Consider the following 26,373-nt stretch of genomic DNA (forward strand, 5'->3'; position numbering starts at 1 on the left):
ACAATCATGCCATTCGGAGTGGGGCTGCAAGTCTTTAGCCCCAGGCCTGTCGGAACAGCCAGGTCTTAAGGGCTATGCGGAAGGCCTGGAGGGTGGTGAGGGTACGAATCTCCACGGGGAGTTCATTCCACAGGGTCGGAGCAGCCACAGAGAAGGCCCTCCTCTGGGTAGTCGCCAGTCGACACTGGGCGGCTGATGGAATTCGGAGGAGGCCTAGTCTGTGGGATCTTATTGGTCTAGTGGAGGTGATTGGCAGTAGGCGGTCTCTCAAGTACCCAGATCCAATACCATGAAGGGCTTTGTAGGTGACAACTAGCACCTTGAAGCGAATCCGGAGACCAACAGGCAGCCAGTGCAGCTCACGGAGGATAGGTGTTATGTGGGTGAATCGAGGCGCATCCACAATCGCTCACGCGGCTGCATTCTGGACAAGCTGAAGTCGCCGAATACTCTTCAAGGGCAGCCCCATGTAGAGCACGTTGCAGTACTCCAGCTTAGAGGTCACAAGGGCACAAGTGACTGTTGTGAGAGCCTCCCAGTTCAGGTAGGGACGCAACTGGTGCACCAGGCGAACCTGGGCAAATGCCCCCCTGGTCACAGCTGACAAATGGTGTTCAAAAGTCAGCTGTGGGTCCAGGAGGACTCCCAAGTTGCGGACCCTATCTGAGGGGCGTACTATTTGACCCCCCAGCCTGAGAGATGGAACACATGGCCAATTAGTAGGAGGGAAGCACAGCAGCCACTCGGTCTTCTCTGGATTGAGTACAAGCTTGTTAACCCCCATCCAGTCCCTAACAGCCTCGAGGCCCTGGCTCATCACGTCCATCGCTTCATTGAGTTGGCACGGGGCGGACAGATACAACTGTGTATCGTCCGCATACTGGTAGTATTTTATCCCGAAGGGAGGCAGCAACAACCACCTGGATCCAGCCCCGTGTCACCTCCCTGCTGTTAACAACCAGCCAGGAGGGGCACGGGTCCAGTACACATGTGGAGGCACTTACAGCTCTCATGGCCTTGTCCACGTTTTCAGGGGTAACAGCCTGAAAATCAATCCAGTGATGTCCTACCAGATTATCCCTTGGTGCCTCAGCTGGTTCTGCAGGATTGGAGTCCAGGTCCGTCCAAAACCGAGCAACTTTGTCCGCGAGGAATTGGACGTAGTCCTCAGCTCTGCCCTGCAAAGGATCACTCGTATCCCTCCTATTTAGGAGGGAACGGGTTATCCTGAACAAGGCGGCTGGGCGCGACTCAGCGGAAGCAATCAGAGAGGCAATGTATGTTCTTTTTGACGTCCTAATTGCCCGGATGTAGACTCTGATGCTGGATGTTAAAAGTGCTCGGTCCGACTCGGATTTTCTGGATCTCCATCGGTGCTCTAGGCGTCTCTTTCGCTGCTTCATCTCCCGGAGTTCCTCAGTAAACCAAGGGGCCCTCCTGGATCCACTGCCTCGGAGCGGCCGTAAAGGCGCAATCTGGTTGAGAGCCTCTGTCGCTGCTGAATTCCAAGCAGCAGCCAGAGTCTCCGCTGGACTGCGGGCGAGAGTATCAGGAATAACCCCAAGCTCCGTCTGAAAACCCGACGGGTCCATAAGTCGCCTGGGGCGGAACCACCTGGTCGGTTCCTCCTCCCTACAGTGGGGGTTTGGTCTCCAAAAGTCCAAATGGAATGGAAAATGTCAACATTATGATATGTCCCCAAAAGCAATTTGAACATGTCAATAAATTAAACAAAATATTTCCAAAGTGACTCTCAGATGTGTGGAACATATAAATGGGATTTAAAAGTGTGGGGGGATTAATATTAAATACCAGAAGTGAGGAACTTTTATCTCACAGAGCCAAGAGCATGATCATTGGGGGAGGGAGGCAGGAAGGGCTGACCATTTAAACTTTGAATCCAGGTTGTGAATTGAGAATTGCCAGTATGTTGAAGTCATGATTTCTGCCATGGGTAAAATACTCAAAAAGTCTAGCACAGGGATGTGAAACTGGCGGCAGTGGGCCGGATGCATCACATGCAGGCCACACCCACACCAACTCCACAAAGACAAAAATAGTCACGATACATCTCATGGCGTGATCGAGTTTGACACCCATGGTCTAGCACAAGGAGTATAAAAGTGAGCAACCAACAAGACTCAAGTCTTGAGGGAGATCATCATTCCTATTTTTTTTAAGATTGTAAGATTATAACAATCGCTTGGTGTTTCAAGTAGTACAAAATCCAGAATTCTTAGCAACTAAGTGGGGAGCTGAAGTTACATATTTATGAAAGATGCCAAGATTGGGGATAGCCATACTATACTATCAGAAATAGATTTTGGAATGTTTAACTCATACATGGTGATTTAATATCACTGTTATCCATGATCTTATCAGTTCACATCTTTGCCCCATTCCTACCATGGTGGTCTCATTTTCTCCTATTGAATTTTAGTACAAGCAGCTTCTGCTATGTCACATCTGTCCTTTCTGTTGACTTCTTGATGTATGAAAGTCTTAGTTAATTATATTTAAAACCAATACTGGCAGGCCTTCAAGAAAACAGGCCCAAACAATGAGCTTTAATTACTGGCTTGAAACAAAAGACTCCCAGGAAACTACCTAGCACAAATGTGACCACATTTTTCTTCTTTAGTTTTTTCATAAACCTCCTGTGCCTTCTTCTGTACATGAATAGGATTTAAAATGAAGTATACCTTATCTCCGAGTAAATGTTTTGCAGGACAGAAATACTTCTTCCGACTTAATCAGTATTTAGACTGGTGCTACTGATTTTTTAAAAATGGTTTATGCACCATTGATTATGTTTATGTGTTTATTTTGGGGAATGTGTCCTCAGGGAAAGAATGAAATGTACACAGTCTCAAATAAACCTGTGTAATCACATTTGTCTGTTGCTTTAATCTGCTCTTCCATTGTGTAAAAGCAGATATCTTGAAAATGCACCTGAAAAAAAGGCAATACACTAAAATACTGTTTGGCCCTACTTCCTTGGTAAATATACATTATGCAAGCAATGTTAATGAACATTTTTCAGCAATGTATCCAGAAGCTCCTGTATAAAAAGGCAGTTATAATGCCCTAATTGAATTAAAGTGATTGCTACATCTGGTATGTCTTATGAGCATGGCATAACTTTGGTAGGAGCATTAGATCCCATCATAAAAAAAAATATTTTATAGACCAGTTCAGTAAGTCTGAATCTGGCACATTTTGGAGTATTATCTGGTTTTTAAATTAATGTGGCTTGAGTTGTACCTTAGCTTCTACAAATGTCTCCTTACAAGATGCTGCTATAAATGTCTCCTGCTCTCCTTGGTGGCATGTGTCAAGGTATATAGACAATGTATTCCTCCAGAACATCAACATCTGTATTCCCAATGTGGTGTCCTTTGGATGTTCTGGGACACCAATTTCCCATCTTGTATAATTTATTGGCTGAAAAGGTTGACATCCTAGCATAGTGCTTCCCAAATATGAGTAAATTACCCCAATTTGGGTAGAAGTGTTTTTTCTCTGGGAAAGGACACAAGAACCCCTTACACATCACAACAGGAAGATCTAAGCTGACTTAAAAATTGCCATGTGAACTAAAATATATACTCCCAAAGTATTCCTATTACAATGAAAATCAGTGAAATTGCCAATGGTAATGTGTTGAAATGACATAAAAATCATTCAGTGATATCCATTTTATGATACAGGTAGTTCTCAAGTTATGACTTTTCATTCAGTGACAATTCAAAGTTTTGATGGTGCTGAAGAAAGGGACTTATAACCGTCCTCTTAAGTTCGATAAGACTTTCTGAAGTCTAGGAAAATAGCACGGTGGGAATTTACCATATAATGTGCACCTAGAATACTGTGTGCCACAATTTTGTTGGGTTCAGTATGCAATGCAGAGATCTAAGAGTCATGTCAAACATTTAGAATTGTAATTCTATAGTCATAAATTTAGGGGTAAGATTGACTTAGTGTAGTAGGGTTCATATATGTAAGATGCAATTGTTACTTTTTTTTTAACCCCCAATCCTATTTTTATATTTCAGTTTAAACGTGTTTAATTTCAGACCCATTGTTTTGTGTGTGTGTGTGTATGTGTGTGTGTATTCACACATACACACACACACACACACACATATATATATATATATATATATATATATATATATATATATATATATATTCACACACACACAAACATACATACATACATACATATACATATACATACATACATATATACATACATATACATATACATATACATATACATATACATATACATATACATATACATATACATATACATATATATATAAAATCACAACCCCTGGTATGCCCAAATATGGGAAGAAGATCACTACTTCCATTCTCTGTCCTTCAGCTCGTCACAAGAGACCATCCAGACAGAAACCCAATATTTTTTACTGTTGCCTTTTTGTTACATTTGTTATATTTGTGCTGATAAATAAATAAAGGGAGACTATATAGATCTATTTCAAGCTATTTAGCTCTCATCAGCTAGCCATACCCTTACTGGGAATCGAGCCTGTACTGTATTGCCTCTTAGGCAGATGTGTTAATCACTGAGCTACAGAGCTCGACTCTCTCTCTATATATATATATATATTCCAGATTAAAAACATGTTGTCATAATAATTTTGAATTGACTTGTAAGGATTTTTTAAAAACCATAAATACAGAGGATAGTGCTGAAAGAGTATGTGAAGACAAAATATTACAGATTTCTGTTTCTTAGACTGTATGGACTACCTATAATTAGGTGAGAACAACTAATGGAAAATAATGCTTAAAGTTTAGATTAGAACTGCCACAAAGATCATGAAGGTGACCTCAAGAACAGTTCTGAAACTGTCCCTGGAAAAGTTAATGCTGAGGATGGCAAGAATAATTGCTGCCTGTGAAGGAATTCATCCAACTTTCCAGGAAGTGTTAATCATTATATTCTGCTTTTCTACAAAAGATCTGTGTCCTGAGTAAAGGATGCTGTATAATCTTTGGATGTGCAGATATTTGTCTGTAGTCAGTCTCTCAGTTTGCCTTTCAGCAAATTATGTCATGGTGCTATATTTTCCTCACTTTTATACTGCTCTCTGCTTCATTGCTTGCCCAAGTAAGAGATTATATATTGGACTTGGGGAAATCCTTACTGTGGCATTAAAGCATTAAATCAGAGAGCTTAGACTAAAATGATCTAAACTATAAAATCAACAAAACAAAACAGGGATCTTAATCATAAAAATCAACCCCAGGTCTGGGATCGAAGCCAGATTTTCAACATATTCTAGACCCTAAAGAGTGATGGCACCATTCTTATCACTGGGTGATGCTGTTTTGTGTGTGTGTGTACATGTGTGTAACAACAAAGGAGGCTTCATTGGTCTCATATGATGACTGGTCTCATATGATGATTATTTAATGAAGGGAACTTGGGGCACAAATACTCTGCTCATATGTATTGAGCAGGTAGAAATGATTGGAAATACAGCTAATCCCCAGGTTATGAGTGTTCATTTAGCATCCATTTGAAGTTATGAGATAAGTGCCCCCTAGTGTTTACGAGCAAGTCTCAAAATTACAAACGTTGCCAGTACCACAGCAGTTGTTTGCTGTTACGGATAACTGCAGAGGTCTGCAACATTCACCCTGCCCCCAACAACTTCCCTCTCCCATCCTGCCATGCCAGACTCACTTGCCTCACAAGATCTATCTCCTCTTTGCCATGGTTTCTTTGCTTTTGAGAGAGAGGAGAATTGATGGACGCTCCTGTGTGTTGTAATATCGTACAACTTCAGGTACCCATCCTCTTTTGCAAAGACGGGGTGATTTTGATTTGATTTGATTTGATTTATTGCATTTCTATGCCGCCCTATTCCCAGAGGGACTCAGGGCGGCTCACAAACCAAAGTAAGGGGGGGATACAAACAGAAGGAAAACAACGGACAAACAACTACAACAATTTAAAAATAATCAACAAGCACACAATTTGAGCGAGGACGGGAACTCATCAGCCCCAGGCCTGTCAGAACAGCCAGGTTTTAAGGGCTTTGCGGAAAACCTGAAGGGTGGTGAGGGTCTGAATCTCCACGGGGAGATCGTTCCAGAGGGCCGGAGCAGCCACAGAGAAGGCCCTCCTCCGGGTGGTAGCCAATCAGCATTGGCCGGTAGATGGAATTCGGAGGAGGCCTAGTCTGTGGGATCTAAAGACCTAGTCTGTGCCTGAACTCTTGCGAGATCACAGACCCCAGAAATTCTCAGCACAAAAAGTGTTGGCCCTGCCTGCCTCCTACTCCCCTCCAACTCCTTTCCACCACCACCAGAACACTTCCCCCCCAGAAGAAAACCTGATGGAAGCAGAAAAGCTTCCAGTGACTGAAAACTTCAGCTGCGTGCAAATGAGGCCTTTGGAAATGGAGGAGGGATTATTCCATTTTGAAATGCCCCATAAGTGCCTATGAGGCATTTGAAAAAGGAGAAAATCCCTTTCAGAGACCCCATTTGCACAAAGATGAAGTTTCCAGTCTCCTTTTCCTCTGGGCGAAAAGTGTCCCGGTGGTGGCAGAAAGGATTTTGGGGAGGGGAGTAGGAGTAGGAGACAGGCACCACAATCACTTTTCACAGGAGCTTCCATCAACTCTCCTCTCTCTCAAAGGGAAAGAAACCTCAGCAGAGAGGAAACAGATCTTTGCTAGATAGGTGAGTCCGGTGTGGCAGGGAGGGAGAAGCATGAAGTATCTGTTCCATCACTAGGTTCCCCGATGGCATTCTCCACGCTGAGATACCGCATGTGCACTTAATGAACCACGCATTTGCCCATGCATTAAATTAGTGAATGCATCAGCAAAAGCAGGGAGTGATCTCGTTCAAGGTATAGGATTCATTCCCACGAATCCTCAAGTGCAGGCTCCATTACATTCATAACTTGTTTACCGTGTTTTCCCGAAAATAAGACAGGGTCTTATTTTCTTTTGACTCCTGAAATAAGCACTTGGCCTTATTTTCGGGGAGATTTTTATTTTTGAGGTGCGGGAGGCGGTGAGTGTGGTCACCTCATGGCTACTGCTGGGTTGCAGTATTTCCAGGAAGGGGGCTTATTTTAGTGCATGCTCTCAAAAGCCCGATTAGGCTTATTATCTGGGGAGGTCTTATTTTCGGGGAAACAGGGTACCTGTAAGTAGTCTCTCAGGTATCCAAGGACTAAGCTATATAGGATTTTATAGGTAATAATTAGCACCTTGAATTGCATTCAGAAACTGACTTGCAGCCAATGTGGCTACCATAGCAGTGGTGACGCATAGGCATACCTGAAGGTATCCATCAGTGATTGCAATGCTACATTTTGAACAAACTGTAGCTTCTGGGTACTGTTCAAGGGCAGCCTCATTTACAGCGGATTGCAGTTATCCAGGCGTAAAATGATCTTTATGAGTCACTTTATGATTGAATTATTCCAATTGTGAAGAATTCTGGAGCCTCGCACTCTAGGAAAGGGGGAAACGGGCGCATAACATGAAGGCTTGCAGAAGTTCTCCTGGCCACAGCTATGTTTTGAGTAGTAATTGCAAGTCTAGAGGGACCCCCAAATTGCACACCACGTTTGACTGGGAAAATAAAACCTCATCGAAAACTAAGGATTGTAATATCAGCAATGGAGAATTCATCCTGGGGGAATCCATGCAGCCGTAGCCATTCAGTTGAAGTCTGTTCCACCTAATCCAGACTTGATTAGCCTCCAAATCCTGAGGGTCAATACAAGGAGTCCTCCACTTATGACCACAACTGAGCCCAAAATTATTGTTGGCAAGCAAGGCAATTGTGAATTGTGTCCGATTTTAGAACCTTTCTTGCCACAATTGTGACAAGTTGCTAAGTAAGTAATTTAATGGTTGTTAAATGAATCTGGCTTCCCCATTAATTTTGCATGTCAGAAGATCACAAAAAGTGATAATGTGACCCTAGGACAGTGCTTCATAAATATGTGCGGGGTGCCAAGCACCCACATTTGGATCATGTGACCATGGGGATGCTGCTAAGGTTGCAAATGTGAAAAATGGTTATAAGTCATTTTTTTCAGTGCTGTTGTAACTTTAAATGATCACTAAATGAACTGTTGTAAGTAGAGGATTACCTGTACATTGATAGTTTTTCCTGTGATCCTTAGGATTGAGATATAACTGGCACCATCTCTTCCATTTCTTATAAAATGCAAATTGGGAAAATATATTGGTTTACACAGTGTAAAAACTTCCTTATCAAACTGCAGTTTGCAGCAAGTAGTGAGTCTTGGGACCTTGTAGTAAAACTGTTGTAACGGAGTATAGGACAATATAATTTTAGTATGATTTGACACAATATAATCAGTAACCCAGAGAATTCTATTTTTTTTTCAGTTTGAAATTGAAAAGAATATATGTGTGTGTCATGTAAACTCTGCTTTGTTTGTGGTAATTTCTTGTTGTTTTCTTTTGTTTCTAGGGGTTTTATATCTGCAGTATGGAGATGAAACTAAACAGCTAAGGATGCCCAATGAGATTACAAGCACAGACACTATTCGTGCCCTTTTTGTAAGTGCCTTTCCCCAACAACTGACAATGAAAATGTTGGAGTCTCCCAGTGTGGCAATATATATCAAGGATGAGAGCAGAAACATCTATTATGAATTAAGTGATGTGAGGTAAGTGAAATTCTATAGCATGAGATAGGTTTCTTTGTAAAGATTGGCAATATATTGGCCAGAAGTATCAAGATGCTCATAGTATCTCCAGATGATCTCTCCCCTTAAAAAACAAAAAAAAAGTTTTGAATTGTTAAATTTTTTGAAGACCATTAAATCATGCAATATTCCAAAGACCATTAAATCATACAATATTGCAATATTTTCTCAAGGATTTCCATCTGTCCGGAATAATTTTTGGGAGTGATATTCCTGTGGTGGATGGGTCCAGAGCTAAAATGTCTATAGAGACACCTTTGTAAACATTATCTGTACCTTTAATGCTTCGTTTTCCTCTTTCTTTTTCTATCTGATATGTTGTTGTAGAAGGAATTTATTATTTTTCCCAGAAATCTGGATTAATTATTTGCAGGAAGTTTCTGAAGTACATGTTAGGGTGTCATATGGCCATAGAGCTTAACAGTCAAAAAAAAAAGAAGAAAGAAATGTAGCAAATTAAAATTATCTTGAACTTCATAATAATCCCAGTGATCTGGTAAGTGCTACAAGCTTTCTATTATTCTGTGGCTCCATGTTATCAACAAAATATATCCATTTATAATTATTCTCTGTAGTATGAAAGTGTTTGAGAAGCCAGTGTATATCATGTAAGTTGAAGAGATTCAAATATTTTAGGTTTAAATCAAAGACAAACTGAAGTTATGCCTCAGATGCTCTCACAAAATGGCTGCCATGCATGGCTTTTTGAATTCAATAATTGGCTGTGTGTGATAAAATACTGGTTTACCAAAAGGTAAACTGGTGCCTTCTGCCACACCACCTCTACCTTGAAGATGCACCAAACAGTTCTGGTCTCTTTATTGATCAGAAGGCATTTCTTTGGCAGCCATTTTTGTGTGGTTAAGGCATGTGACTAGAAGCCAAAAGACTGAGTTTTAGTCCCATCTTAGGCATGAAGCACCTGGAAGACCTGGGACCAGTGTTTTGGCAAGTGTCATAGCTGTGATTATCCTCTAACATATGAAAATCTTTAATATGAGTGGAAAGGGTATATTGCATGAGTTGAAGAGATCCAGATATTTTAGGTCTATAGCAAAGACAGACTTCGAAGTTATGCCTTCGATGCTCTCACAAAATGGCTCCCATGGATGCTTTTTGTATTCAGCTGTGTATGATAAAATACTGGTTTACCAAAAGGCAATTGGTTCTTTTGGATTGAGAGACAATGAACATTCCAGTAAGTAAAAGGATTTTTAAGCTTTATTATTAGCTCTAGCAAAAAGATTTAAAAGCGTAACATAAAAAGCATGCGCACCAAGCAAGATGGTACCCAAATCTGTTACAAATTGCAAGGAACTCCTTAATAACAGTAAGTTACACCAAGAGTGCCGCCATTTTCCACAGTACCCAGAGACAGTTGGGTAGCTGAGCTTTTTGCAGAAGCTCGTAACAAACCACAGCGATCCCGAGGTTTTTATCAAAATCTGATACGATGACATCATGACCCCATTATGGGCAGAAGACTGCAAGACCTGACCTTGACTGGATGGCACATGATTCTGGGATGGAAATTGAAAGTCCGAGATTTTCACAGCAAGAAAAGCTTTGAAGCTTTGTGAGGATTCATCACCCCCACACACACATTTATTCAATAAACGAGTAAAAATACAAGGCAGGCTAGCTCAGAATGAGCTTTAAACTTCTAGATTTTTTTTAATATGGAGGAGCAATCAAAACATGCAACTGAACTCCTTGAAATAACAATGGTTTATTATTTCATTGTTACTTCAGCCAGTCACTCTTTCTCAGTCCTAGGAAGGACGCAAGGGCAAACAATTTCTGAAAATCTTGTCAAGAAAATCACAAAGTCATCTCCCACACACACTCCCCATTCGAAAGACATTTCTGTAAAGCAGAGTTCCTGCACTTTTCCAATTTTGTGGACCGGCGGAAGGCAGTGGAGACTGTTCCTCGCAAGTGGTCGGCAAGCATGCATGCACAGCTCTATTTGTGTGAGCGACATGCACGGACACCCACTGCTCACACAGATGCAGCAAACGTGCATGTATTCACCTGCTGCTCGCCCAAGTGGGGATGTGCATGCAATGTGCTCGCTCGCTGCTTCCATGGCCCAGTTGCAAAGAGCTCACAGCTCACTAGCAGGCCAAGGCCCAGGGATTGGGGATCCCTGCTGTGAAGGACAGACTCTTCCTAATGTCATTTTTGTTATCATTATTATGATAATGATGCTACTGATGGGTTTTATCCTTGCTTTTCATTATTTGAATAGCTTGCCATGAAACCTTGAAAAGGCTGTGAAATATGTGAAAAATCAGCACTTTTTATAAAAGCTAGGGGAAAATGTTCAATATTAGGCTCTAGGGTTGAAAATAAACCTTCCCCAGACAGTTGTCTTCTGCACGACGAAGAAGATCCCAGAAGGCAGTCTGCCAGACGTCTGTTGCTTAGACATCTACATGTGTGAAAAAACACGAGCTGATAGAGCTTGGAGAAGTAGAATTGAATTTGTGATTTCAGATTATTGAGGGAAGAACACATTTTGAATGTTGTCGTTTGTGTGGGTGTACATGTTTATGTGCCTGCCTGTTTAGCCCAGCACGTAGGATGCAGATGTGCTACCCAAACAGGAGTGGCAAGATTCCTACCAGAAATGCCAGCCAGTTTGTTGACAAAACTGAATTCGGCAAAAAGCAACTTCTTGTGTTCCTAAGACATGCGCACAATCTGCAGGTAGAAACTTAACACTTAAGAGAAGATGATAGAAATAATGTCTCTTCGTTCTATTACATATTCAGTTTCATCCTTACTTTGTTGTGATTGAAAAGTTGTGATCTGCTGTCTTACAACAGCCTTGTTTACCTTGATCAACTTTAATGCTAAATGCTAGATAGTAGGAAGGAGCAAGCTTAATGTTTTCAGTTTTGGTAACTTTAAGACATGTGGAACTCCCAAATTCCCCAGCCAGGCAGATCACCATTGGGACAGAATTTTGATCACTAAGCATTGCAGTCATTAACTGAGTCACATAACTGGATGTGATTTTACAACCATTTTTATTGCGGTCATTGTGAATTGCAAAAAGGTAGTCCTCGACTTATGATTACAATTGAGCCACAAATTAGTTTTGCTAAGTGAATCATTTCTTGTGAATTTTACCCCATTTTATAATTGGGGCAAAGAGTTGCTAAGTGAATCACTGCATTTATCAAGTTAGTAACAAGGTTGTTAAGTGAATCTGACTTGCCCATTGACTTTGCTTTTCAGAAGGTCACAAAAGGTGATCACATGAACCCGGGACCCAGCAACCATCATAAGTATGATTCAGTTGCCAAGCATCTGAATTTTCACATGACTATGGAGATACAGCAGTGGCCATGTGTGAAAAATGATCATAAGTCTGTTTTTAGTGCCATTGTAATTTTGAACAGTCACTAAGTGAACTGTTTTAAGTCAAGGACTACCTGTAGTTGGGCAGATCTGGCTTCCCCCTTTTACTTTGCTGGTCAGAAGCTGCTTGGGAAGGTTGCACATTGTGATTACATGACTGCAGGACAAAAGAACTGTCATAAATGTGAATCAGTTCCCAAGTTCCCAAATCACGATCACATAACCCCAAGAGGTAGTGCCACAGTCCTAACTTTAAGGATGGGTCATAAGTCACTTTTTCAGCACCATCGTAACCTTGAACTATCATTAAACAAATGGTCATAAATTGAGAAATACCGGGGCTCTGTTGTCATACACACATACACACACACACATGGTGTCATGAAAATGGTGGGTTCAAAATACCTTGTGATAAGTTTCCATTGCCCATGGGTACATATTTTTCTTGTGGTTTCTGCTCAGCGCTGACTTCATTATATCTAAACATCTAATTAACCCTACAATTCTTAACAGTTAACATTGCTTCGTCTTTTCAGCTCTCTGACTTTCCCTGACATACTGCTTGAATTTGATGGAAGCAATGCAAGTTCTAACTAGTTACAGATTCAAAGCAATTACCAGCATCACTGTAACTTTAAAAGAAACTAGACCTTTCCAAAAATCCTTCACTGTGTCTCTCTCTTTCCCCTCCTCCATCAAAATGATAATCCCACTGATTAAGATCAGCCCAGTAAACTTATAGCTGCACCTGGAGGAGAAGAATTCAGAATAACGTGCAGATTCTCTGAGGATGGTTAGTGCTAAATGAAAGGCACCAGAACTTTAAAAGGACATAAATGTGTTTAGATTACATTCTTTGTAGCCCTTTATTGCAGAAGGAGAAAACAGCAGGATTTACTCCAGACCTCTAATCTGTAAACTCTAAGGTAGGTTTTAAAGTAAATGCAAGCCCATTTACTTTTTAATTTATGGAGTTAGATATCAGTTTTGTTAAATGAAAATTCACCTTGAGAATCAATTTCAAAACAAAACACTTTAATATTGGGCATGTTTTATAGATATTTGCAGCTTCAAGCTGTTCACGTTTATTCAGCAATAGATCTCACTTTATGCATTTGAAACAATTTGAGTTAATCAAGTAAACTCAAGTATTTTACTCCTAAGGAACTTTGACAAATATTGTTTTGATGCTTTATTTTAATATGTATCCTTACTTCAAATCAGAGGGAAGATATGACTGCCTGGGTAATAAGGTACTGATAAAAGCCAATCAAAATATTTATGAAAGGTGTTGGATTTTATACTGGTATTACTTTGCTTCTGGCATCTTTAATGAAACCAAAAATGAGTTTATCTTAGAAGAATATTCCCTTCCAAGGGATGAATGAGCAATGTTTTTATTGTTTATATCTTGCATTGCATGGCTTCTTCATTCACCAGTTGCTGGCATGTCACTACTTGGATTATTCAAATAAAGTAAATGGTCTGACATGAAGTTCTTTCTTTCCTTATGTTTCCCTGTGTGTCTTATTTTTAATTCTAGGAATATTCAAGATAAATCTTTCCTTAAAGTTTACAACAAGGATCCTGCCCATGTCTTTAATCACATGCCTAGAGGGATCAATGGAGATGTAAGGGTAAGTGTGAGACCTTCATTTATTCAGTGTGTTCTTTGGTTGTCTCTTTCATATGAGAACCCCCTTCTGCAGAGCTATAAAAATGACACAAATGTGTGAAAATCACCAGCCTTTGTCTTTTCTCCCTCAATTATTTTGCCAAATGTGTTAAAATAAGTCACGTTAGAGAGTGTTAAAAAGAAGGTTAACCAGTTGACCAGTTAAACAATGGCTGTAAAATTGATGGAATGCTGCAGATGTTTAAGTTAAGCTTGACTGGTGAATTAAGAATTGTCCATTATGGGGTTCATCACCTTCTTTTCGTAGTATCTAAGTTCAGATAACTTAATCAAGTTTAACGTAGTTTATCAATCAAATTTTCTGGGTTCACGTACACTGAATCAAACTAATCATACATCTTGGATTGTTGCCACATGCTGAGTTATACATGGTTGGATAGCTTGTAGTTCTGTGTCTTGTGTAATTATATTGTTCTTATTCTAGAAATAACTGCTCTTAGAACTGATTGTCACTTTTAATCATAAACGGTAATCATAAAACTGTTTGAAAAAAATACCTTTAGTACTGACAGGAATAGCCAAAAGTAATCCATGGATAGATTCTTTAGTAAAAAGTCAAACACTGAAAGGACATGTGCCAGACTAAATAAAAATCCTAACTGCTTAACTCACTGCAGTGAGTCAACAAGTATTGTTCACCATCTTCCTAGTAAATAATATACTACTTTGGTTTGGACCTGTTTTGTTGTGTGAATCAAGGCAGTTGTGCTGAACCAAACCATAGTTTACTAAAAGGTATGCACTGATCATTAGATGCAATTACACATCATGCCAATAATGTCTATGATTATTATTGGATCTGATTACAAATTTAGAGTAACCACTAGATGGTACTAAAGAGTTAATGTTTTGTTTCCCTTTACTGCGACCTATAGATTATATAGATTAGTTCAGGTTGCACCTTGATAAGGAAGAACAATCAAACTTAGCACCTTCTTCCATCATTTGGTTACTGCCACCATTTTCAAACCAGGAATGCCGACCTATGTCCTTCTGAATAAGCCCAAGTTAAAAACCTTGATTAATTTTTGGCCACCATTTCTTGTTTAAGAGAAAAGTTTAAGAGACATTTAGCAGAAATCTTGGTTTCATGCTAAAGAAACTGATAGGTAAACTGCACTTTGTTGGTCTACACTTGCTGATAAAAGTAACCAGGTGGGAATGATTGAACAGCATATTGAACAGCCCACTTCTTGTTTATGAAAAACCAGAATGCTTATTTATCAAGACTGTAAATAGATTCACTGTATTTGAAGTTCGGATCCTTCCATAATACCCTACTGAGATATTGGGGCTGTGATAGATAGAACTGAATTGTATGGCATTTTTGTTTTTCAATTGGAATCTCACAATCTTTGGAATACAGGTAGCCCTCAGCTTATAGCAATAGCAGTTAGACATATACCGCTTCATAGGCCTTTCAGCCCTCTCTAAGCGTTTTACAGAGCCAGCATATCGCCCCCACAGTCTGGATCCTCATTTCACCCACCTTGGAAGGATGGAAGGCTGAGTCAACCTTGAGCCGATGAGATTAGAACCGCTGAACTGCAGATAACAGTCAGCTGAAGTGGCCTGCAGTACTGCACCCTAACCACTGCGCCACCTCGACTCTTATGAACACAATTGGGATCAGAATTTCCATTGTGTCTAAATTCTGATCGTGTGGTTATGGTGACTATGAACAGTTGTTAAATGAATGGTTGTAAGTCGAGGACTACTGGTAGTTCCTGGGGAAAAAAACAGTGGAACTGAACTACAGAGTAAGCATCCATAGAACTGTACTATAGCTACAGTTCTGAGCACTGATGATAGTTAACCTCCACAAATTGTAAAGCAAAGTGCAAATGTTCATATTTTTTTTGCCACATTTGGGGAAATATATATTGCATCCATGTTTTAGTCCTATCTCACTTTGCCTAATTCTATTTCCCATGATTTTGAAGTACACAGAAGAGGGCATGTGGGCTTTTATTGGTGCTCCATCAAATTTTCACAAATGTCTGTATCAGAACGGGTATTAAATAATAATCTTTCCCACAAGTTATTTAGCCTTGTAGAACAGAATGGAAGCATCAAATTAATTATAGTTTGGGATATATTTATGACCACCTTCATCACTAATGCTTTTCCAAACTAAACATAATTCACTGCTAGTACAAAAGGCTACTTTAAAATAGTGCAAATGGGGAATATCCAGGAGAAATAATCACCACTTTTACTTCTTAGATCAGATATTTCTTTTAAACAAAACTTTCCCCCTTCAAAATTTCAGTGCCAACTGTCTTTGAATAAAATGCATTAATCCCATCAGAAAAGAATTGCCAGCAAGGGAGCTGCCTGATTTTAGTAGGTTATATAGGATTTTGAAACAGAAGTTAATCATTGGTGCAAAACTCCTGTGAAAATAGGGTTTTAGAATTCTGCATTTGTTTGAGAATTCCTCAAGAGCATGCTATGTATAGAGAAGCATTGTTGCAGTTATCAATGTAGCAGGACTACAGAAAAGAACTAACATTTATGAATATATTATAAACTCAGCAATGTGTTGTTTCATGTGGACAGATTCCACTATAGTTATTGCCTGGATCTCTGATAGACCAGAGTATGGAAGTATGTCATAATGTAGGTAGTCTGTTAAAATGTCCACCTCTGCCAAGAAATTAATGTTCTGATCAGCAGTCAAGTTTGCTTGACTAGTAATATGGGAATATTAGTAGCTTTCACAACCAAAAATAGAGACAGAAGGTAGTCATTACAGTAGCTGTTGAGAAGATGGCTAGATGTATCTTGTTCCGAATCTTCAGATAAGTGTTTCTAAGGAAGGAAATGATGGGAAAGGACAGAGAATGTATAAGGAAGCACCTTTACAAGCACACATTCTATTTTTAGCCCTTGCAGAACAGATTGAGGAAATCAGAGAGGAGGAAAAGTGCATTAAAAAAGGCAACAGACCTTCAGGGGAAGGGATAACTTCCTTTATCCAGCTGAATCCATGGTGGCTGGATTGGAAGAAACAGAAGAGTTTATTTCTATCTTTAGAATTGGACTCAAAAGAACATTTCTTACATCTTATAAATAAAACTACCTTGCTAGAGGACTACCCTCACTTCTGTTGGTTACTTCTTTTTTTTAAAGAAAGATTAGTATGTACCATCACAAAGCAATATTATGGAATAATGAATAATAAGTCAAAGAAAAAAAAGGCACAGGCAAGAAAAAGCAAAGGAATAATCACCCAATCTAGCTAAGTCCTTCAATATGATGAAGCTGAAGGTATCAACTTTGAGGTTTGGAGTCAGAATAAAATCTGAACAGAATAAAACAGTCCCATTTGGTTGTCTTTTCCTTTGAATGGCAGGATGGCCAGCCAGGTGGTGATTAGTTTCTATTGCTGTGATTTCTGGCACAATACATTGTAAGAAAGTGCTGAAAAAGCCTGTTTGGTGTCCCATAGAACCCTTTGCTATGATTGTAGTACTTTAACAGAAACCAGTTTGCATCCGTGTACTCATCCCTGAAGTGTTAATAGGAAATGTGGAGGAAATTTACCTTGGATACAAAGAGATACCAAATGTTGGATCCAAGTCTTTCAATACCTAATCCTTTCTTTTTGCTCTCATCTTTTCAGTTTACTTTCTTGTACAGGAAAAGCAAGTGGTCTTAAAAATACTTTTCTCTCTTTTCTATGTAAGAATATTTTTCCCCAGATCCATTTTTTAAAGCTCAAAATGTTTGCTTTCTGTTCATATTTTCTTAAAAATTTCAGATTCATTCTGGTTTTCCTGTAGGTTGCTTTGCATCTTCCTTTTTTCCAGCAGGATAAATTAAATTATCGGCTCTAAAATTGCCAGAAATCCTGTCCTGAAGTAATATACTATTGTAGTTGTGATTACTTAACATATATAGATAGATAGATAGATAGATAGATAGATAGATAGATAGATAGATAGATAGATAGATATAGATATAGATATAGATATAGATATAGATATAGATATAGATATAGATAGATATAGATATAGATATAGATATAGATATAGATATAGATATAGATATAGATAGATAGATAGATAGATATAGATAGATATATAGATATATATAGAAAGAAGCAACTGCCAGGTATCTTACCTCACTACCTTATCTGGCTGATTTGATAATCAAATTCTGATCTTTCAGTGGCATTATTTGCCTTAGCTTTAACCAGAGATTCTAACTCTGTTTGACTCAATTACTCCTTTTCCTGATTCCAAATAATGTCATTAACCCCAGAAAAAAACAGATTGTTGTTTTACATAAAGGTCTTAGCAGGGGCACTTAAAATATTTTGTCTAGTTTTGTTTTGTTTTTAAAGCTTGTATTTTAACATTCTGAACAGAATAAAAAAATTGTTGACAAAAAATAGTTTTAGCAACAGCAATTCCAAAGTAGATTCTCAAACAACTGGTTACAAATAGCTCTATCACTCATAGGTTATGCCTATATTAAGAACCAATGCTTTTGGCTCATTCACCACTATTGCAAGCTTTCAGTTATGCCATGCTATTGTTGAGAGAAGGAAAACTGTTGAAGTGAGTTTGGCAGCCTATAAATCTAAAAATCAACATCACCATGAATGTTGAAGCTAAAAAGAGGGAAACAACATGATAGCAATCTTCCAATAAATGGAGATATATCATAAAAAAGAAGGTGTGAATTCTTCAGAGCACCCAGGGATAGGACAAGAACCAGTGGGTAGAAGATCTACATGTAAGAAATCAAAATTTGAAACAAGGAGGAATTTCCTGACTCTGAAAGCAGTTAAGTAGTAGAATTGCCTGCCTCCTGAAGTTGTGAGTGCTTCATCATGGAGGTTTTCAAAAGGGATTGGAAAGCCATTTATCTGAGGTAGTGTTTCTCAACTTTTGCAACTTTAAGACCTATGACCTTCAATTCCCTGAATTCGCCACCTGACTGCAGAATTCCGATAGTTGAAGTCTCACATGTCTTAAAGTTGTAAAGGTTAAGAAGGATTGTTCTGAGAATTCCTGTACTGGGGTAGAGACTGAACTGGATGACCATTAAAGTTTCTTCTAGATTCTGTTAATATCTTCTAATAAGGATTAGCTAATAGTCAACCTCTTTATCCTCCACCGTCCTTCACATAAACATACTGTATATAGTGGTTCTAACATGCGCACGCTCCTCTTGTTGAAAGCCACTCTATTAAACATTTGTGTGACATTTATTCTTCATATTTATGGAAACTTTTTGGGTGATTTGGACCAGATGTTCTTTATCGGTCCCATTTATCTCACAAGGGCTTTATAGTGAGAATAGCTTGATGAGAGAACTCCATATAAAATGTCTTTATCTCTTAAAGAAGAGGCAAGAATAAAATCTAATAACGTATGTGTTAAAGTTACTGTATTTTTCGGACTATAAGATGTACCATGATTTTGAAGAGATAAATTTTAAAAAAAAGTTTTTGCACTCTGCAGGCCTCATTTTTTGCAACAAAAAAGGGGGAGGGCATGCAGAGCTTTAGGAGGCTTGTAGAGTGCTCCTGGGGCTGGGGGGGGCAAAAACAAACAAATCAGCTGGGTTTTTGCTCAATTTTGCCCTACCCAGCCCCCAGAAGCACTTTGCGAGCCTCCCAAACTCTCTGCACATCCATTTTTGCAAAGAGGGTGGGGTTTCAGGAGACCAAAAATGCTGTATTCACTGTATAAGACACATATAGATTTTCACCCTCCTTTTGGAAGGGGGAAGCCGCGTCTTATACTCCAAAAAAATACAGTAAATAAGAAGTAGAGCGCATTCCAAATCATCTTAACATGATATGTAGATCAAAATGTTTTAAGGAAGAAGAGAAAAAGAAGCTGCCTATACAAAAGAACCCAAACTCATAGTTGCTGGAAAACAAAATAAAAGATGGTGACGCCAGATTGCTATTCAAAATCTGTGAATGAGACAGGATAGTGGCTTAGGGGAAGCCTTGGTAGGAGACATAAAAGAGCCTTTATGTGGTGGGTAGTAAATGGCCTTCCAGATCTTCCCTGGCCCATAGGTGATAGCCATCTTTACATATGGAAGTTTGCTCCATCATTTTGTATAAGTCTTTTTGAGTCCTAATTTCCTTGGAGGAACTGAACTAGTTTTAGTGAGATAAATATATATTTTTCAGTTGAAGAGGGTGTAACAATAGATGCTTTATGAGTATTTTATAGTTTTCTTTCCTATCACTACAGATTTTCTTTGGATCATTGTATTGTAATGGGGGGAACAGGTTGCTCATATAAAGTATATGTGAGGAGGAGACAATTGAACTGCTTGTGGTGGTAACTGTACTTCAGATGATCTTGCATCTTTTCCTCAGCTTCGCACTAACTTCTTCTATAACTCTTTGCCCTTCCACACACTTAGATCTATGTATCAGATAGTGTGGAAAACTACTTATTTCTTCCTTACTTTTGTCGCATGTATAACCACTAAATTAGAAGAAAAGGAGCTGCTGTAGGCCAGGTTATCTGAAATGCCCCTTATCTCCTGTAGATTTGGGCTGTTGGGTAAGATTGGGCAGAGGTGGTACATTTTGAGTTCCCTTAATCAAATAGTGTCTACATTCTAATATATGGGATGGAATGATATGCTTTCTATGCATTACCTTCTGGAATGACATACTGACCCTTATTCTTATTCTGATAATGATCAGGATGCTATTGAACACCTAGCTATTCTCCCAGACTTTGATTGAGCTCCTGTTGGAAAGGTTATTTGTTTGTCTCCAGACTGCTTATGAATTCTTTTTCTTTTTCTAAATTTTATTTAAAGCATTTATATAGTTATATAGTTTCTGGGCAGATTATAGCAATTAAAAAAATGCTAAAATAACTCCCATCAAACACCCCCCCCAAAAAAAACTGACATCACAACCAGAAATCACTCATGCATAGGTGTCAAACTTGCGTCAACACGGCATCGTCATGTGATGTATTAGGACTTTTCCCCCTTTCGTTAAACCGGCCAAGGCCAGCACATGATGCATCCGTCCCGCGAACCGCAGGTTTGACCCCCCCCCTGCCCTAATGCAACACATCATTTTCTCCTATTATGACACACCCTATCCTGGCATCTGGAAGACTAAACAGATATTGAATGACTTCCTGAAGGTTAAAAAAGTGGAGGCCTATTGGATCTCAGGTGGGTAATGAAGTTCTGTTGGACTGGAATTGCAACAGAAAAAAATACATTTTCAAGGACCCGTAAGGAGGCAGTGTTTTAAGGAAAGGAAACCAGAATGTGCTTATCACCTGCACTCTGTTGGGACAGGCAGATACCTTCAGGGAGAGGTTATCCCAAAGATAACCTAATCCTTAGTATCCAACACCTTGAATTACACTTGGAAGGAAATTGGAAGCAGTGCAACTCATGCAGAAGCGATGTAAGATGGGCAAAATTAGGAGCACCCAACACTTTGTGTGCCACTGTATTCTGAACCAAGCTTCCAAACATCTTCAGAGGCATCCCATTTAGAGCCCATTACGGTGATCCAAATTTTATCATGATGTTTTGATTATTCAATCAATATAGATATCACCTGGGATTGTTAAGAGACAGGTGGCCCCCTGCATTGATTGATTAATAAATCCTTGTTCCCTTAATGGGCTTAGGGGTCCAGATGGATTTGAAACAAGATTTTGAACTTAATCATGAGAATCCTTCCCATGGAAAAATGCTGTTGTTTTGAATTCTTAAGAGAAAACATGATTGGATAAGAATTTGAATATTGGACACTAGAGAGAACCAGAAGGAAATAAGGGTTATAATTAAAATGGGGACATCTCTTAAATTTCACCCTCTCCCAAGGCAAAACACTTTATTTTAACACTTGAATGCAGTTGACACCATTTACAGAGAGAGGTTGGTTAAACTGCAGCCAGATACCTTCACAGAAAGGCATGAAGGAAGTAAATAAGACCAAAAAGGCAGGATGGAAATCTTGATGCTATTGTTGTTGTTAGGAGGAGGAAATCAATATAACCAGACAAATACCTTGGATCAAGCTAGATAGTTTTTTATAGTCTAGGGTGGATCATAGCCACAACAAATGGAAGAACTATGATGCCAGTGACTTTAGAATTCCAATATGGAAGCTATATTTGGCAGGCAGAGCAGATATTTAAGTAGTTAGAATAATGAAGTCTGGTAATGCTGAGGTTTGTTAAAATGCATTTAAAAGGTCCCATATGTGCTTTGCATATCTTCCTACTAATAGAAGTTGGTTTACTTTAGGGGAAGATAATTAACACATGTTGACTTGCTATAAACTGGCTAAAGAAATTAAAGCTCATCTTTCCTCTCTGTTGTCTGCTTTTGTGTGTGGGTTTGTATTTTGTTACTGAGAGGTTACGACAACATTGGCCTTACTGTATTTATAAACATCACATGTTTCTCTGCAATGGTTTACAGTGTCTGCCAAGCCGAACACATGGAAGAAACATTTCTTGTTAGTCCAGCATTGGTTTTGGTTATACGTATTTCCGGAACACAGAAAGGAAAAATACCTTCCAACTTTGTGCAGCGATAGCAAAAGTCTCTCAGTCATTCAGAGGAAGTTGTTCCCTTAATAGATTTTGTTATTTTTTTGGCTAAAACTTTTCTGCTAGCAGGACATCAGCATGATACTGTAGTTCAGGTTTTGGCAGACATGAAGAACATAATTTAAATGCAAGACTTCTAAATAAAAGGGGTTGACTAGAAGATGTAAGGTAAACTATTTGGTTATACTGTTATGATTATAGTTAATATAAGTGTTATTACATTATAGTCACTATTATAAGTTCATGTGTTAATATCTACCATGGATGTTTTTTCTGGTCTTTGTCTGTGTAACTGACATACTCTGTATTCAAAAAAATATACTAAAAAAGATATAAGTTAAGTAGCTTCAGCAATTGAGAGACTAAAACTTGCAGAGTAAAGGATTTATAGATAAAAATAGATTAAAAATGCAATGGATGTAATTTTGGGGAAAGCAAAACATTAATTTTATTTAGAGCTAAAATGAAATGTTGTTTCTTAGATTCAGTCAGAATATATACCGATAATCTATTCTCATTCGAAGTTGTTCAGATGCAGATATTATTTTTGGAATTATTAATAAGCTATTAAACTTAATAAGTTTATTAAGTAAAGCATTAAGTGAGAGCTGAAATGGAAAATAGTAAATAATGGGTAGATTGTTAATTATTTGCAATTAACAATTATCTCAATCAAAAAGTTCTGGTTTTCTCAAAAGTAGCTATTCGAAACAAACAGTAATCTTAAATTAATAAAATGAAGAAGTATTGAACTTTTTGGAGTATAAGCTACAAATTGCTCAATGGCGTCTTTTTAAAAATTTGTTAATCTTATCAGGATATAAAATGTAAAAGAAAATGAAAATAGTGGGGAAATGGGGGGAAGGGAAGAGAAATAACGTAAAGGGAAAAAAGAAAGAAAAAACACTTTAGGCTCTTTTTAGGGAAGTAGAATAAAAGTATAACATTGTAACAGCCTCAACTTTTTACATTTATATACTTAATATGTATTAGCCATTTCTATAACAACAAATGTATCTAATCAGCACAACACAAAATTTCATTTTCTCAGTGGTGTTTTTTTAATGGATGAAGAAACAATCAAAAAAGGACAAATTCTGTTTTGCTTTAGTTTTTTTTTTATTTCACACATTGCTATGCTGCTCTTAATAAGTTTCATGGGGTAGATGAAAACAAAATGAGAAATTTAAATTTACTACAATATCAATATGGAAAGAAATATAAATTCTGCTTTTGTTGGGCTTTTGAATTTGACTAATAATTCCTTTTGTAACCATGCCTATAATAAAGGGTAAAAATATTTTTCAGGTAGTTGTTACTCTTGCATTTGCCACTGCAAAATGAATATAGGTAAAATTTTAAAAGAGAACCAGATTTTTTTATACATCCTCTGCAAATATATAGATTTTTTTTAAACTTTCTTAATGTTGTCATTTTTTAAATTTTTTTGGAATCAGTGGGTGCCATCTAGTGGCTTGGTGGGTGTCACTGCAACTATGGATGTTGTGTTGCTACTCTGGCTATGTAAGTGTACAGAGTACAGAGTAAATGTACAGATTGTAGAATGTTTTGGATATTATCAGCCAATTCTGTTAATAACAGTGAGATGAAATCCATATTATGACACTGCACCATATAGGAAGGTTTTTTTAGAGCAATAACGTAAAACGTATGAAGAATGGCTGCAGGAACTAGATATCTCTAGTTTAATGAAATGAAGGACCAGGGATATGATATGATAGTCGTGTTCCAATATCTCAGGGACTGCCACAAAGATGTGGGGGGAAGCATCTGAGGGCAGGACAAGAAGCAATGGATGGAAACTAATCAAAGATAGAAGGAACCTAGAATAAGAAGAAATTTCTTCACAGTTAGAACTATTAATCAGTGGAACAACTTGCCTCTAAAAGCTATGGGTGCTCCAACAGTAGAGGTTTTTAAGAAGAGATTGGACAACCACTTGTCTTAAATGTGAGCAGGAGGTTGGACTAGAAGACCTACAAGGTCCCATTTGAACTCTGTTATTCTGTTTTTCTATTTGTTGACCTGTTTTTTAATGGAGAACTCCAGGATTTTTTTTTACTTCCAGATCTTTTCAAAGATTCTCTGCTTGAAAAGATAAGATGAATTGATTCTCTTCGTTTAGGCAATTACAGTGTAATCTTGAAGGTTTTATTTTTCAGTTGCTTTTATTAAATGTAAATCATTAACAGAACAGAGTTACATTATTATAAGATGCAAGAGAAGAAAGACAGTATAAAATGTTTGTGTGCTAAGGTCAGCATTCAATAGATGGAATCCTTTGGAAGGACACTGGGAAATTCTTTCTTCAGGAATGTGGCAATCTGGCTGTTTGGGTGATCCGGAAATAAGCCAGATCTGAAAGCCTTACTTATTGCCAGAAAGTATTGGTTTATCCAGATCAGCACATTCCACCCCCACCCCCAAAAAAGAACATGTTGCATATCAGACTCTTGCATAGGCTCTCAGCAATTTAAAAAGCCCCTTTAATTCAATATATCTTGCTTTCAGGGAAATTCAGAAAAGTACACAAATGATCTGAGGGAAATTTCCATAAACCCAACAATGTATGTGTTGGTCTGATATCCTGGCACTATGCATTTGTTCCAGTGGTGGGTTTCAAATTTTTTTAGAACCTCTTCTGTAGGTGTGGTCTGTTTTGTGGGAGTGGCTTGCCAGCCATGTGACCGGGTGGGCGTGGCCAACTTGTAAAATGTGATGAAACTCACTTAACAACGCTCTTGTTTAGCAACCAAAATTTTGGCTGAGAAACTGGCATTTGAAGCACGCAAGCCTTAAAGCTGTCAAGTTACAAGACTCTTGCATCCCTAACACTTTAGAAAAAACCCAAGGGGTATTCAAACTTGGCAGCTTTAAGACTTTAAGGTTTAGATAGGACTCTCAGAGGTGGGTGGGGCAATTGGTGAGCAGTGGGCGGGGCAAGCGTGGTGTGGACGGGCGGGGGGGGAGGGAGCTGGAACCAGTTCTAAACGGAACGGTAGATTTGTGGAACCTCTTCTATAGAAGAGGTTAGAACTGGCAGGAACCCACCCCTGGTTTGTTCCTTGTGAGGAGAGCTCCCTTTCTCCTTAGAAACAAAAAAAAGCAGGCAAGTGGCAGAGCATTCATGACATGTACGCATATTAGTATATGTGGCAGAAACTGTTATGCTTGCAAATGTATTCAAATACAACCAGAGGAGCATTTTCTTTCCTTTCTCCATTCAGGAAATGTATTTGAATATATAAATCAATGGAATATGAAAATGACAGTGTGTGTAATGGTTGTTTTCCATGGTATCGACGGGAAAGTCCAGGATGGGTTATTCTAGTCTGCTTGCTTGTTGACTGAATTGAAAGTCTGAAGACATGCCTCCAAGATTAACCCTGTAAGATAAGTTTAGGTCCGTGAGGACGAACCTATGGGCACGCATGCCCAAAGTGGCACACAAAGCCATGTTGCCCAGCACGCGCAGCCTTGCCTGTTTGTCTTCCAAGCTTCGAGCATGCATGTCATAGTGCAATGATCAGCTGTCCTTCGTGCGGGTGGCAGTGCTGTAAACCAGTGTGCACATGTCCGCAGGCAAGCTGGTTGTTGGGTATGCATGCATGCCAGAACCCACAAGTTTGGCTTTTCTGGAGCACAATCCCTTTGCTCGCACAGCAGTGCTGAAAACTGACCTGCACATATGCACTGGCCAGCTGATCGTTGAGTGCACACTAGAACCCAGAAGTTCGGCTTTTCCAAAGCGCAGCCCCAATAAACGCACGTGCAACGTTTCCATGTGACCTTTTCGGCACTCGGTTCCAAAAAGGTTCGCCATCGCTGGTTTACGTCCTGGATTTAAATATCTTCCCAGATCCTTCTTTTAACAATGAAATCTATTATTTCTCTCTCTTCAAAATGTAGTCCTACAGCTTTGAATTAGACATTCTCATACTGACTTAATTAAGTGGAACATTATG

The 26,373-nt window shown here is 38.8% G+C and overlaps 1 protein-coding gene across 8 annotated transcripts in view; it reads left to right on the top strand.

Annotated features, from left to right (window-relative positions):
- The window catches only part of KIAA1217 (KIAA1217 ortholog), a 232,667-nt gene that overhangs the window by 124,612 nt on the left and 81,682 nt on the right, over positions 1–26,373 (top strand). For all 8 annotated transcript variants that reach the window (XM_032237947.1, XM_032237946.1, XM_032237942.1 and 5 more), the window contains 2 exons: positions 8,506–8,704; positions 13,656–13,749. In XM_032237947.1, coding sequence (XP_032093838.1) covers positions 8,506–8,704; positions 13,656–13,749 — 293 coding nt within the window. The remainder of the gene's footprint in view (positions 1–8,505; positions 8,705–13,655; positions 13,750–26,373) is intronic.

The sequence above is a fragment of the Thamnophis elegans genome, chromosome Z (assembly GCF_009769535.1).
Source record: "Thamnophis elegans isolate rThaEle1 chromosome Z, rThaEle1.pri, whole genome shotgun sequence".
NCBI classification, from domain to species: Eukaryota; Metazoa; Chordata; class Lepidosauria; order Squamata; family Colubridae; genus Thamnophis; species Thamnophis elegans.